The sequence below is a fragment of the Phacochoerus africanus genome, chromosome 1 (assembly GCF_016906955.1).
Source record: "Phacochoerus africanus isolate WHEZ1 chromosome 1, ROS_Pafr_v1, whole genome shotgun sequence".
Lineage (NCBI taxonomy): Eukaryota > Metazoa > Chordata > Mammalia > Artiodactyla > Suidae > Phacochoerus > Phacochoerus africanus.
The window spans coordinates 247,952,313-247,968,177 of NC_062544.1; the positions used below are offsets into that span (position 1 = coordinate 247,952,313).

The window sequence follows — 15,865 nt, forward strand, 5'->3', positions numbered from 1 at the left end:
TGGGACTGTTAGAAGAATTTGCAAGTGGGTCCAAAAGAAGCTTTTCTTCATTTGCAAGCAGGGAACTTTTATAACCTAGAACCCCAGGTGTGGGTAGTGGTGAGGGTGGAGGTGAATCAAATTCACCAGAAAAGGGAAAGGAAGACTGGTTTTGGAGATTCACAATGGAAACTGGTCCTACTTAAGAGCCAACCCATCAACAGCCAGTACTTGGATAAACCATTTATGCTATGGACTTGACCCTGAGGTCTAATGCGAAACAAAACAAAACAGTTTAGATGGGCAATCCATATTCTGACATCAGTCCTATAAAAAAGACCATTGTTTCACAAACAGAAGTGGATTTTCAAACATGATTTGTACATAGCTATGCCAAATGATAAGTATTGGACTAAACTTAGTATTTAGTAGTTTGACTTCCTATCTTTCTTTGGTGTTTTGATCTTGCCTTTTATACCACCTTCATTTGAAAATATTTAAAGGAAGTAGAGCAAAAACAAACCCTCCACTTATTTTTCTGGCCCTGATATAGTTAAAGTTGCAGCAGGAAGTTAACTTTCATTATCTAATATTTAACCACTTTCCATGATATTCATATTATTTTCTTCTACCTTATCAGTTAAATATATGAATTATTATGTTATTACATTTATTATGGATGTGAACACATATTTTCTTATGTAGAAATCTTCAGCTTTTAATAACTTGGAGACTTCACTGAGAGAATAAATCCTATGTATTCAGGGAAGTATATCATGTTATATGCAATCTGTTCTTTGTAAATTTTTTAAAAAGTACATATTACAGATTATTAGCCCATATATACCTACCATTAAAAGGTATTAAAGAGCAATAACTCATACTAATTTACGAAGAATGGCATAATCTATCTTCAACATGTGGGGTAAACACATAGATAAAACTATAGTTACTGAATGTATTGTGACCCCCTTGGATTAAAAAAAAATGCTTCATACACACAGAAATAGTAAACCTGATTCTCCTCAGAGTTCTAAAAAAGAATTTGACTTCCCTGTCACTTAAAGTATTATTTTCCTAGATTTGAACTTCAATCCAACTCAGAGTAGAGGGGAGGATGTACATTTGGGTGAGTCTCACCCTCCTTGAGATTTGTTCCTTTGGGTTGACGGCTGCATCTTTTAAAGGTCTCTAATATAAATATATAAATTTTTGAGGTGGGTATAAATAAATTCATGTAACCTATTATTTTAACTTTAGTAAGGCCTTTGGATAGGTAAGTCACAGAATCAAATTGAATCAAATGGTGAGAAGAAAAAAGAGAAATAAGTAGAGAATGACTTTGGACTGTCAAACCAACACAAAGGCTCTGGGAAATACAGAGAAGAGGATGCAAGTGGTGGCAGGAGCCTTAGATAAGTCTCTTCTGTTAGTTTTTTGGGGGCTAGAACTGCTCAGGTGGATATCTTTATGTCCTTTGTGTACCCAAACAGAAGGCATCATTGCACCAACAGGCTCCTTCTCTTGAGCTCCTCATTTCAGTTGAGAGAAAGTTGGCTCAGTGACTCATGTCTCTCTGTCTGTCTGTCTGCTTACTAACATATTTGCTAACCTGTAGATTCTACCTCAGCACTCTCTCTCCTTTGTTTCTTCCTTTACATTCCCAATGCCAGAATCAAGTTCAGGATTTTATCACCCTTGCCCAGATTAATGATTTGCTTTCTAACTAGAAGTTATTACTTACAGAACTCTCTCTGCTCAAATCCAGAATTTTTTTTAGAATTACTCTAAATTTCTACTAAAAAGCATCAGTGACCACTTACTGACAGACAACAACCAAACTGTCCTTAGACTTCTTTTACTTTTTTTCTTTTTGTGGCCGCATCTGGGGCATATGGAAGTTCCTAGGCTAGGGGTTGAATATGAGCTGCGACTGCTGGCCTATACCCCGGCCACAGCAATGCTGGATCTGAACTGCATCTGTGACCTATGATGCAGCTTGCAGCAACACTAGATCCTTAACTCACTGAGCAAGGCCAAGGATCAAACCCGCATCTTCAGGGACATTATGGCAGGTTCTTAACCCGCTGAGCCACAACAGGAACTCCTAGACTTTTCTGACATTCAAAGTTGGCCACACAAATGGCCAATTTCTCTTTTAATCTTTTTTATTGTTCTAAATAGCTGCCAAATTCATAGTTATTTCATGATCATGCCTCACCAAATAGTTGTAGGATACTATTTGAAATCTTTGTTACCACTACTGGGAGTATGCTCTTCCATTTCTCTTGCTCAAATGCTGTTTATTTAGTACTATTTTAGACATATTCTTTATTAAATTTTCCTGTTTTTTTTCTTTGAAAATTGATCAGTTTTTCCTTTGAGTCATCATAACAAAGTATATAACTTCCATGCCAGTCACTGTTTTCTCTGTTAGTGTTCATTTTTTGTTGTCTGCTTCACCTTTTAGATTGTAACATGTTAAAGGAAGAAATAGTATTTTATTATTTCCTGTATCTTCTATATAGTACATCTTAATGCCTCATATAAAATTAGAATTCTGTAAATATTAGATTGAGAGTAATGTGTCACTGATACAAAAAAATGAATGTAATGTACTCTTAGGCACGCCACTGGGAAAGAATGTTTAGAATACTCATAAAGGTGCAGCTTAAAATAAAAGAAGGGATGTGTTGTTTTCCAAATGATTTTGGTTGATGGTAGGGTTAAACGGTGGTGTATGACCTTGATGGTTCAAATGGAATGAAATCTTGTTAGAAGATTCTGTTTTCAAATTCCTAGATAAATATGGAAGATAAACTTATTGCTTTGGCACACTGAACTTTTAGAGTGACTAACGGATACACACACACACACACATATATGAAATGTAATATATACATATATAATCAGTATAATAAGAATCTTTGCCTGTTCATTTCTACCAATTGGAAAACTTGAGTTTTGAAGTCAGTGGAAAGTTCTAAGAATTCCTACCACATTCTCTCTAATAAAAGGGAAATAATGTTTAAATTGAAGCTATGGAGCTGCCGAAGTGCAAAGTTCCACAGGCATTTTAGTTTACAACTGAGCTCATTAACATTAACAGAAATGAAATACATATTTTAAAAAATATAAGCATATAACATTTATGGCGGCTAACCTAGGGTGCTTATTTAGTGCCTTAAATTTGATTCCTAAGCATAATAAATTAGAACACCTCCCTCTGGATCCTCCCTGAGTTATTTCTATTAGGGTAAGGCTTTGATTTCAAATGTTGATAATGTATGATTAAGAAAATATTCTTCTAGGAATTCATATTAAACAAAAAGAATATGTTAAATATGCACAGGGTCAGTATCCAGAATTATTTTGCTGTACCTAACACATTTTATGATTACTCTCTAAATGCAAAGACAATATTAACCTCTGGCTTTTACATTTCCTCCAGTCATACTGAGTAAGAATCTTTTCTAGCTCCTTCCCTTCTCCAGTATACCCAGGGTAAGATGGAGAGAGGACTAAAGTGGTTAGGTAGGAGAAATGTGTGCTTTGTGGTAAATTAAATCTTTTCTATAAATTAAGAAAATCATATAATAAAACAATAGGATTATACAGAAATTTTTGATGGAGGTATGTTGCTAATTGAAAATTCTTCTGTAGTTGTTGTAAGAAAAACCTGGAAAATCACTGTTATTAATTATATATATATATGTATATATTTCCAGTTAGCTTTTTAGGGACATTGCATAGGCAAAATATTGCTTATAAACAATAAATTATTTTCTAATTTTACATAATCTATGATGATGGTCAAAGGAAGTCTCTAAATCAATACATTTTATATACATGTTGCTATTAAAATATAAATTATACTATTATCATCTTAGCAGCTTTAATTATTTCCTTCTAAAAGTTTAAATGCTTTATTATTTAGTATTCACTTAGTTACTTCATGTCAAAAGAACCCCAACCTTTTCATAATAAATTTTCTTTAAACTAACACCGACATCGCACAAGTTTTTGGAATGCTTTCTTGAAGTCTTCATTAAAGATTGTATAAATCATCGGGTTTATGAGGGAATTGAGATATCCAAGCCATGTCAAAAAATTTGACATTTCTTCAGAAATTTTACACTTTTCACAGACATTAACAACTAATTCTTTTACAAAAAAAGGAAGCCAACATATTACAAATGCACCCAAGATTAAACCCAGGGTAGTAGCTGCTTTGCGTTCTCTTGTGCCTGAGATCTTTTGCCTTCTCCAAGATCTCTCATGCCTGAATTCAGACCTGGGACTTTTCACTGTGCTATGAATTTTATCAAAGTCTGTTGATGGGTCAGATAAAGACTTTTCTAGCATGTATGGTGTGGAGACCAGTCTACTGCTTTTCTCACCACTCTCCAGAAGAACTTGGCCATTCAGTTCCTCCTTGGCAATCCTACTTGCTTGTCTCTTGTGATATAATGTCTTTGCTGCTTTATATATTTTGTAGTAGAGGATCAAAATTAATGTTAATGGGATATAGAAAGCTCCAAATGTTGAGTAAATAGTGGAAACAATGTGGTCGTGTTTGATGATGCACTCATCATCTCGGCTAGTTCCTTGGTGCCTCCAGAATAGAGGAGGCATAGAGATAAAAATAGATATAATCCATACTATGGTAATCATAATGCCAGCCTGCTTGGGAGTTCTTTTCCGGGCATACTCAACAGCATCTGTGATTGCACGGTACCGATCCAAAGCTATAGCAGAGAGATGCAAGATGGAGCACGTGCAGCATGTAATGTCAACACTCAGCCAAATGTCGCAGACCACTTGTCCCATAATCCAACTCTCTCTCACAATATACACAATGCTGAAAGGCATCACCAGGACAGCTACAAGGAAGTCTGTGACTGCAAGGGAGCAAATTAAGTAGTTGGCTGGGTGGTGCAGCTTTCGGGTCACAATAATTGCAGCTATCACAAGGGAGTTGATGGTCGTTGTCATCAGTGCCAACCCGGAGAGAATGAAGGACACCAGAATTTTGGCTGGCATTCTGTTTAACAGTTCTTCCGAGGTCGAGTTTTGATAAGATGAGTTTGAGAAATCCATTTTTATGTGTTTTTAAAACATTGATATAGCTGCAGAAATGGATGCCTGTAACAAAGGAGGGGAAAAACAGTCAGAGAAGGCTTCAAAGATTTTTTTCTTCTTTTCAGAATAATTAAAAAAAAATACAGGTATATGTTTTCCCAGAATATACTATGGATTAAAAAAATGGAGTTCAGGTTGCGGATTTTCTTCTTTTCACCTAATTTAAGAAAACTAGTGAGAACAGAAACAATAACTTTAAAAGCATTTCTTAAAATAGGGTTCAAAACGATTTTTGTGAGTAAACAAACCTACTACTCACTAATATTGCTACTATTATAAAATTGTGATTAAAATCCATATTATTCTTAGCTATTTGTTTCTCTTTGTCTATGTAGAAAAGGGTCAAAAGCACATATCATTAGTACGTATTTGTGCATTATATAATGTAATATACAAAAATATCATTTTAAAGGCAGTATTCAAAATCATAAGCAATTTTGTACTTAATTCAAAGTTACATTGAGAAAATATCATTGGGTTCATGTAAAATAAAAGAAAATTTAATGTATTTTATGTCAGGATATAAAGGTTATAAAAGAAAATAAACAAAATAAAATATTTTTAGGGTGCTTCTAGCATTCCATGATCATTTTATGGAGTTAGGAAAATGTCAGTGTTTAGTAGTCTATGGATTTAAGTTGTTAATTTGGTTTAAAAAGATGAAATAAAATTATTTGGAAGCAAATAGCCACACAATATTGCTCATACTGCAATGATCAACTAAACCACTGAACAAGGTGAACTTGCCAGTAAGAAAAGGGCATAATGGCATGCACCTAGATATGAAAGTTATTCTTTATAAGACACCATTTTAAAAATTATGTAACCTTACACTTGAAAGGGAACCCTCTATTTTTTTGCTTTTTAGGACCGCACCCACAGCATATGGAAGTTTCCAGACTAGAGGTCGAATCAGAGCTACAGCTGCTGGCCTATGCCACAGTCACAGCAATGCCAGATCCAAGCCACATCTGTGACCTACACCACACCGCAGCTCATGGCAATGCTTGATTCCCAACCCAGTGAGTGAGGCCAGGAATAGAACTCGCATCTTCATGGATACTAGCTGGATTCCCTTTTGCTACACCACAACGGGAACTCCCAGCTTATAATTATAGTTCATTCTATTACTTAATTGTAAGTCAAATAAAAGCAATCAGAGAGTAGTAAAATGTTTAATTGTTTTTATAAATAGCTTTTTTTTTTTTTGCATCAGCAGCCCTTCTCTCTTTAATAATTTTTTATTAGCTACCTATCTCTTTGGAAAAGACAAAGAAAAACTGGAAACCTGAAACTTTACATTTAGTTATAACTATTACTGTACCTCTATATCCCTTAAATTATTTTTACCTTAAAGAGGTTATATTTCACTTGGAGACAAGAGGTTGGAGTAGAAGGACTAGAGCTCACCTCCGCTCATGAAAACACCAAAATCACAACCAACTGCTGAGCAATCATCAACAAAAAAAGTGGAACCTACCAAAAAAGATATTCTGCACCTAAAGACAAAGAAGAAGCCACAATGAGATGGTAAGAGGAGCACTTTCATGATGTAAGCAAATCCCATAGCCACCTCATAAACTGAGAAACAACTATATTGCAGAGGAACTATTATACGAGTGACAGTTCTGAGCCCCACATCATGTTCCCCAGCCTGGGGTTTGGCATCAGGAGTAGAAGCTCCCAGCATTTGACTTTGAAGGCCAGTGGTGCTGGAGTGCTGGAGCTCCACTGGACTGGGTGAATCAGACATTCCACTCTTGAGGGCGCACACACGATTTTTCATGGACTGGACCTAGGGCAAAGCAGTGACTCCACAGGAATCCAGGCAAGATCTACCTGATGGTGCTGGAAGCTCCTGTGGCAGCAGGGATTGGCTGTGGATCACTATGGAAGGAGGAAACTGGAGAAGGAGGCCCCAGGGAGTAATCATCAGTCTGAGCTCCCCTGTGGGGCACCATTCTGGAAAGGAGAACTGGCACCACCGAACAACATGCAGGCTCTAATGCTGGGAGCCTCAGGCCAAACAACCATCAGGGTGGGAATACAACTCCACTGTATGGAGGCTCCTTAAAAAATTAAAAATAGAACTACTTTATGATCCAGCAGTCCCCCTCCTGGGCATAGATCTGGAGAAAACCATAATTCAAAAAGATAGATGCACTGCAATGTTCATTGCAGGGCTATTTTTCATAGCCAAGACATGGAGGCAAGCTAAATGTCCGTTGACAAAGGAATGGATAAAGACGTGGTACATATATACAATGGAATATTACTCAGCCACAAAAAGAATGAAATAATGCCATTTGCAGTAACATGGATGGACTTAGAGATTATCATATTAAGTGAAGTAAGTCAGGTAGAGAAGGACAAATACCATATGATATCACTTATATAAGGAATCTAAAAAAATGATATACATGAAATTTTTACAAAACAGAAGCAGACTTTCAGACTTCAAAAACAAACTTATGGTTAACAAAGTGGAAAGATGCGGGGGGTAGCTTGAGAGTTTGGTAGTGGCATATGCAACCTATCGAATATGGGATGGATGGTCAATGAGAACCTGCTGTTTAGCATAGGGAACACTTCTCAATATTCTGTGATAACCTACATGGGAAAAGAATCTGAAAAAGAATGGGTATATGTCTAAGTATAACTGAATCACTTTGCTGTACAGCAGAAATGAACACAACATTGTAAATCAACTATATGTATTTCAATAAAATTTTAAAAATAAAAAAGAGGTTCTTTTCGATTTGTTGGCACTGATAGAATAATAATTTTAAGTACTTGATTTTTTTTTTGTCTTTTTGCCTTTTCTAGGGCTGCTCCCTCAGCATGTGGAGGTTCCCAGGCTAGGGGTTGAATCAGAGCTGTAGCCACTGGCCTACGCCAGAGCCACAGCAAGCCAGGATCCGAGCTGTATCTGTGACCTACACCACAGCTCACAGCAACGCCGGATCCTTAACCCACTGAGCAAGGCCAGGGATCGAACCCGCAACCTCATGGTTCCTAGTCGGATTTGTTAACAACTGCCACCACAGGAACTCCAGTACTTGATATTTTATATCAAGTGCTGTTTATGAAATTTATATGTGCATATCTATATACATATAAGGTTGTGTGTTGAGTATTTATATACATAATTATATATATATATATAACAAAAACTGTGAATATAGTATATTTAATACTCTCTTTGTGCTTGAGTTACCAGTACTAAATTTTTATTTTCTCATATTCACTGAAGACAAGGTACTCTTGACTTGCACCCAAGCAAACTGAGTGGCGGAAGACGTCTACATACCTGCTGCCCATAAAATAAATAGTTGTCCTATATGTAATCGAAGAGGAGCTGTATACCTAAATTATTTATATCAACATTCACCCATTTGTAAAGAGCAACTAAGATAATTCCAGATACAGAATGGAGGCTACAATCTCCTTAGGAATTCTAAACTAGTGGTCCTGGAACTTAGTTTGCCCCAGAGTCATCAGGAGGAGAGCTTGTTGAACACAGATTATTGGGTCCCATCCTCTGGAATTTCAGATTCACTAAATCTGAGGCAGGGCCCTAAATCTGCATTTCTAACAAGACCCCACATGATGCTTATGCTGTTGGTCCAAGAAATCAAGTTCTGGAACAACATAGTTGTTCTCAGCTCTTTGTCTAATCCCTTCACAACTATAGCCAGGATGAGTTCCTCTCTATTTAAAGCAGCTCTGAACTTCTGCTGCACAACATTCTCAGCATCTCTCTTTTTTGCATTCGTAACTTATGTCTTGGAGTTTATAAAATAAATGATCTTGATCTAGCTTTTCTTCTGATGTTTCCCTGACAATTTTCCTTTCCTTTTCTTTTTTTTTCTAGGGTTGCACCTATGGCATATGGAAGTTCCTGAGCTAGGGGTTGAATCAGAGCTGCAGCTGCAGGGCTATGCCACAATCACTGTAACGCCAGATCCAAGCTACATCTGCAACTTACATTCCAGTTTGCAACAATGCTGGATCCTTAACCCACTGAGTGAGGCCAGGAATTGAACGCTCATCCTCATGGATATTAGTCAGGTTCTTAGCCCACTGAGCCACAATGGGAACTCCTCCCTGACAACTTTTAATTCCCACTTCATGCATCTCTTGGATCTCCTACTCTAGACCTATTAACTCCTCCTTCTCCCATATCTTTCCTACTCTGTTCATCCTCTTATGAGAGTTATACCATATAAACATATTTCCTAGATCAATACTAGATTACAGGTGTGAGAAGTAATGGTGTGCTTATCTACACCATTGAGATGATCATGAAAATCCTCCATATGTGCTTTCAATGTCAGTGGACCTCAAAGTCTTTAGTTATTTTCCCTCGAAACATCTTTAGGGAGTCAAGGTCACAGGCAAAATGCCTACTCCAAAGCCAACTAGACATATTAGGAACATGGTAAACTTCTTAATTTCTACCTTCCTTCCAATTTTCCTCCCATTGCTCATCATAAACTCTGCACTATATAGTCAATAAGAAAATTTAAATATTTTCTTAATTGGTTAATTCCTTTGCCAAAAGTGTTTATTTAGTGTTATAAGAATTGACTTAAAAGTGCTGACATTTTCCATATTATGGGCAAAAACAACTTTCCACTTTAATTTGCCTGATAAACAGTTTTGGCATAAGAGCCTCTTCAAGAGGTAATCCTGAAATTACATTTTGAATAGCATATTAAACAAGAGAAAGTGTCTGGAAATAGTTATGTGCATTTCCATACTAAAAATTAATTCTGTAGGAAAAATGGACCAGCTTAAAGGTGAATTATTTGATAATTCAACTGATTTCTCTTAAATATCACACTGTTGCATTCAATTTAGGCTCAATAAAATAGTACTTAATACTAAGGAAAAAAACCCAAAATCTGTCATATAAATTTTACTTCATTTTACAAGCTATTTTCCCATTATTAAGTTTAGAAAGTTAATTAATCTTCTGATGATTGTGTTCATAGAAAACAAAGAAAATAGGAAAACTAACGCAGCCAATCACAATTGGGTTTTTCTTTTTGTTTTGGTTTCCTTGCTGCTTATAATTAGAATTTCTATAAACCATCTATCTTCATTAATTCAGATGTAGCCTCTAATCAAATTCTTTCTTAATCCTTTCTATCTTCGATTCCCACTGAGTTCTCACGGTGCTAGGTACCACCTCCTGTGTTATTGGACACAGACTATATCATACACATTTCTTCTCAAAATGTATTCTGTACTTCAAGTGTTTTCACTGGGAAATGGTCAGGATTACTCTTTAAGTAGAACTTGTAGACCCATTAATTATATGTAGCCTTCTTGATAATAACAGAGAGAGAAAAACTTCCCTAGACTTTACTAAAAATTTGCCAATGTATTGATTTTGCCACATGATGTATTTTACTTCTCTGCGTACACATAGCTTTAAAATTTAAAAATTTTAAGATTTAAAAATTTTAAAATCTAATGTGCATTTCTATTCAGTTGTCTGTTTGACCTTGATGTGTTGTTTTCATTCAGCTTAAACTAAAAACTCATGGAGCATGGCTTAAGTAAATAACCTGGGGGGTGGGTAATACACAAATAGTTTTAATAATAATATTGCACAGAAGGAAGAAAGAAAAATTCAGTTCTATCAAGATCTCATAAGAAGTGTTTCCGTTGTGGCTCAGCAGAAACAAATCTGACTGTCATCCATGAGGACGCAGGTTCGATGCCTGGCCTTGCTCAGGGGATTAAGGATCTAATGTTGCTGTGAGCTGTGGTGTAGGTTGAAGACGGGGCTCAGATCATGTGTTGCTGTGGCTGTAGTGTAGGCCAGCGGCTACAGCTCTGATTTGACCCCTAGCCTGGGAACTTCTATATGCCATGGGTTCGGCCCTAAAAAATTTTTAAAAAATAAAGATCTCGTAAGAAACTACAACTTGTCTGCTCCAATTAGAATAATAATAATATTTATCTTTTCTGCTTAATTCTGAAGGGAGTATGCTGAGTGCTTTGCATATGTTAACCCATTTAATCCTCCCTGCTAACCTATGATAGGCAGTTATTATCTCCCGTTTCATGGATAGAAAGACTGAGGTATAGAGGTTTAATGACTTCCTTTGTAATGAAACATAACAAATTGATTGTTATGATTATGAAACAACTCCAGTCCTTTAATCACCATTTTACTGTCTATGAGATATTTATTACTTTACTTAATAACTCTGTTCTAGTCATGAGATCTATAGAGTATTTTTTTCTGTAAAATAAAGACTATTGTAGAGCAAGAGGTATGTTAAAATGGAGGCAAATATCCAATAGATTGAACTGCTTATTTCTTGCTGGGAATGTTTAAAACAGGGACCAGGTCTAAATGCATAAATTGTGTAAATGTGCAAAATATATAGCATTTATACAGTATTTTCAATTTTTTTTTAAACTGCCTTTCCAACTCTGAGTCTTCCTTTCTGTTCTTATTCTAATTCTTTGTTCCCATTTATTCCTTTAAGAACTTTTCATTCAGTGCTAGTTATGGGCTAATTAATCTGCTAGGTCTAAAAGATACCAAAAAGCAAACAAGCAAACAAAGCTCTTCCATTCGAGACGAAGCAGCAAATCAACACGTTGTTCTTGTCTTTAAGAAACACTCTTATAATACAATAATACAATACAATAAAGGCATTATTGAGGTTTGTATAAAGTGCCCTAGAAATACTGGTGAGAGAGAACTAATCATACTGTGGTGAAACAGTGAAAACCTCTCCAGGTTATGGGAAAAGTATGAGCAAAAAAGCAGAGGCATAAAAACGCAGGATGCATTTAGACATGTGAGCTAAGTAGTTCAACATGGATACTGCAAAGGCATATTAGCACCAGGGCTGGAAATAAAGGATGAAAGTTAACTGAGGAAGATAGTGAAGGGGCTGACATGATAGGATAAAGACAACAGATTTTATTTTATATGCAATCTGAATATTTCAAAATGTTTAAGAAGAAGAGTGAAAGGATAAGATCTGTATTCTGGCAAAGTGAAAGTGTGCAGGTAGAGCAATATGGCTTGAAGAGAGTGGTGCCACTGCCCTAGGGGGGAGCAAGAGGATTACAGAACACTCTTAAGGATGTAGCTGACATTAGAACCTTTAGAAGGTCATTGGAATAAAATTGGCTGAGGTTTTTGTTATCCTCCATTGGTGCTCCAAAATCATAGAGGATATATCCCAGAGAAAAAGATAATTAAATTGACGGCAAACTGGACCAGGAATTGGGATGCAAACTGGGATCAAAGGTCAATGGAAGATGTTAGTGGCGATGCTGGATCAATGCTAGTCTCAGAAAAGACCAGACCAGTGAGGGCAATTCTATGAGGAAAACAGGCCAGGGTCTTTATGACTTTAGGGAGCAGTGTAATGTAGGCTCAGGTAATGTCCAAGGATGAAAAAAGGAGAGACTGCAGTTACTTTCAAAGCCTATTGCAGAGTTTCAAATTCAAGTAGTGAGTCCAAGGCTAGGGTATGGCATTAGGGTTAAAAATTGCTCTAAGGCCTTCAGACAAGGGAAGACTTGCTTAAAGAGAGCTCTGTGGATCTTTACAAAAGCTTTACAGCATTTCTAAAGTCAATGAAACATTGCTAAACATTACTCACATATTCTGTGTATGTTTATAAATTTTTTTCTTCTATATTTCTTTATCACTACCTGCTAGATTTGATTGCTAACTCTCTTTAATTCTGATTTTTTTTTTTGTCTTTTGTCTTTTTAGTGCCATGCCCGTGGCACATGGAGGTTCCCAGGCTAGGGGTCGAATCAGAGCTACAGCTGCCTGTCTATACCACAACCACAGCAATGTGGGGTCCAAGCTGTGTCTGTGACCTACACCACAGTTCATGGCAATGCCAGATCCTTAACCCACTGAGAAAGGCCAGGGATCGAACCTGTGTCCTCATGGGTACTAGTTGGGTTAGATAACCATTGAGCCATACAGGAACTCTGAATTCTGGTTCTTAATATACTCTGCTCAGATTTGTCAACTTAGCTTTCTTTTTTTTTGGCACTGAGAACTCATGCCTTCCCACCATGTATTGCTTCAACTCTGCCCATATCCAATTTAGGTGATGTGCCTGTGATTCTCAGATGTCTGTTCTAGTCTCTTTTTCAGCCTATAGATTATCTTTTCTTTAGCTTGTCTGCTGCATCCAATAACTCCTGCTTCTCTCTTACTCAAAATACATTCACCTTCTTTCTTGGCCTCCCCAAACTTATCCAATCATGGCACCAGTCCTCAAGTCCGTAACTTTGTGTTTTGTATGGGATCAAGAAGCAGATAAGGCTCCTTGAGGCTGCAGTGCCTCTTAGTTCAGAGACCTGTGAACTAAAGGCAAGCTATCCGTTTCCAACCCACAATGTCTAATAGTGAGTCAGGGACAGGATAATTGCAATTGACATTCCCTTTCAAAAAGATAGGAAATCCAAGGGACATAAGGCCACTGATCTGAAATTCACTCAGACAAGTCTGAGCGGTAAAAATGCACCCTTACTGGGCCCACTTCTGCTCCCTATTTCAGTTGCCTAATCCTCTGTACTCTGAATGCCTGAATCCCCACTCTGAACTCTTGACTCTGCACTTGGAGAAGTCTTGTCTTTTCTATGAGAAAAAGTTGATTTACAGCTAGGTAGACTTCTCAGCCTGCTTTCTGCCTATTGAAAATCTTCTCATTTTGCACTGTTTCTTTCCCCCTTGATCCAGGTTACTAAAATTATCTTAAAAATTTTGTGTTTACCTATGAATCTGATTGAAAGGCACTATATGCCCCAAGATGCCATATGTATAACTTTATAATCAAGACAGTCTTCTACCTTGTACAGAATGTGAGAGCTGTGAGACAACATTCTGAAGATTCTTAGAAGTCTTTTCGTCAGCTAAGGAGCTATTAGGCACTCCCTTAAACCTTAATTAAAGATTTTACAGCTATAACCTTGATCTGTAAGGCCCCTTCTTTCCTTCCTTCCTTTCTTTTTTTCTTTCTTTCTTTCTAATTTTCTTTTTAGGGCCACACCCATGGCACATGGAAAGTTCACAGGCTAGGGGTTGAATCAGAGCTACAGCTGCCTACACCACAGCCAAAGCAATGCAGAATCCGAGCCATGTCTGAGACCTACACCACAGCTCATGGCAATGCCGGATTCTTAACCCTCTGAGCAAGGAGGCCAGGGATCAAACCTACATCCCCATGGATCTTAGTCAGGTTCGTTACTGATGATCCGCAATGGGGACCCCCAAGGCCACTTTTACTTTGAGAATGTTTTGCCACCTGTACAGATCAGTGATGATCTGAAACAGCTTTGTTTTCCTATTAGCAAGCCCTGCCTCTTGTATATTTCTTCTAAAGTTTGCAAACTTCTTTCTCTTTCCCGCTACACTATATTATACACAGATAAGAAACTGTCAATTGGCACTTTAAACATTCTGTCTGGGAACACTGCTGGCCAGATACACAAGTTCATCAAACACATTTTATCTTTCTTACTAGAGAACTCACTTTTATTGTTTTGCTACTACAAAACGTTGCTTGCCCTCTTTCTAATCTGTATGATAAATTCATCACCTCCTTTCCAGCCTCCAGTAAAAGTTTGTACACTAAAAGTCTCCTTACTCTTTTTTCAGCCTCTGCATTCCACCTGTTCCCAAGCCAATGACACATTTATGATGCTGAATTGACACTGTTGTGTTGCTGTGCTAGATTGTTTGTTGCCAGTCTGGCATCACTATGAGCTCCCAATCCCTACAATGTAATTTCTAGAATCTCCTTCTCAATAGAGTATGGCTTTGGAGTTTGATAACAAGAGTAATTCCCACAAGGTTGGGAGGCAGAAGAAGATGGGAGCCAGATGAATGTATAGACATTTATAGTAGCTTCTGTGTGCTCTTGGAAATAGTCGTTGGGAATTTTCTCAGATATTTTTGAGAACTATAACAGTTTCCAAACAAGCCTTTGAAAACTCCCTAATTTGGGGTTTTAGATTGAGGTGTTTCACTGTCATTTCTTTAACCTTAGGTAGCTACTGGATTGAAATAAAATTTGACTTTTCTAGCCTTTTTTCCTCAGTTTTTCTAACATTAACATGAATGCCAATATCTCCATTAAATTCCTTTATTCCAGAAATATTTTGAGTGACTCTGTTTCCCTGAGCACTCCCAGACTGACATAAGCAGACACTTTGCTAAGTGGAATTGAAAATTAATAACTATAGCAACTTTAACTAAATCTTTAAAATATTAGGCAATATCTTCATTAAAACAACTAATGAAAGCAACTTTAGCCATTAAAGCATTAACTAACTTAAACCAAATCTTAAAAATATTTACAAAGAAGAGAGGAATTCTGATATTAAATTAAATTTACATATTCACATATTTCATGGCACAAATGATCCTGGTTATTGTTTTCAAGAGACAACTGCTCGTTAGTCTGCTACAACTGGGAAAAATAATTAAATTGCAATAATGAAATCTTAGGGAAAACGGCACTATAGTCAAAGGACACTGAAACTAACTTAGAGGCATAGAAGAGGAGGCAAAGATATGTGCACAAACTCAGTATGCTGTACTTCTTCCTTTGTTACTGATACCTAAAGAAGAAGGAAGTTGAATGTGTGTGTGGTGGGGGATGCAAAGGAGAGGTGGAGGGATATGTGAGGACTGGGGTGGTGAAGGCAATAAGAGCTGCTGTTTATTCCTAAGATCGAG

The 15,865-nt window shown here is 36.9% G+C and overlaps 1 protein-coding gene across 1 annotated transcript; it reads right to left on the reverse strand.

Moving 5' to 3' along the window:
- Positions 1 to 3,888: 3,888 nt before the first annotated feature.
- On the reverse strand, positions 3,889 to 5,120 carry HTR1F (5-hydroxytryptamine receptor 1F). Its single transcript, XM_047756187.1, has one exon. The coding sequence runs from the start codon at positions 5,077 to 5,079 to the stop codon at positions 3,979 to 3,981; it is 1,101 nt and encodes a 366-aa protein (XP_047612143.1). The 5' UTR covers positions 5,080 to 5,120; the 3' UTR covers positions 3,889 to 3,978.
- Positions 5,121 to 15,865: the final 10,745 nt, after the last annotated feature.

Bases quoted from the DNA above. Each gene is read 5' to 3' on its own strand.
- HTR1F (XM_047756187.1), bottom strand. From the start codon at position 5,079: ATGGATTTCTCAAACTCATCTTATCAAAACTCGACCTCGGAAGAACTG.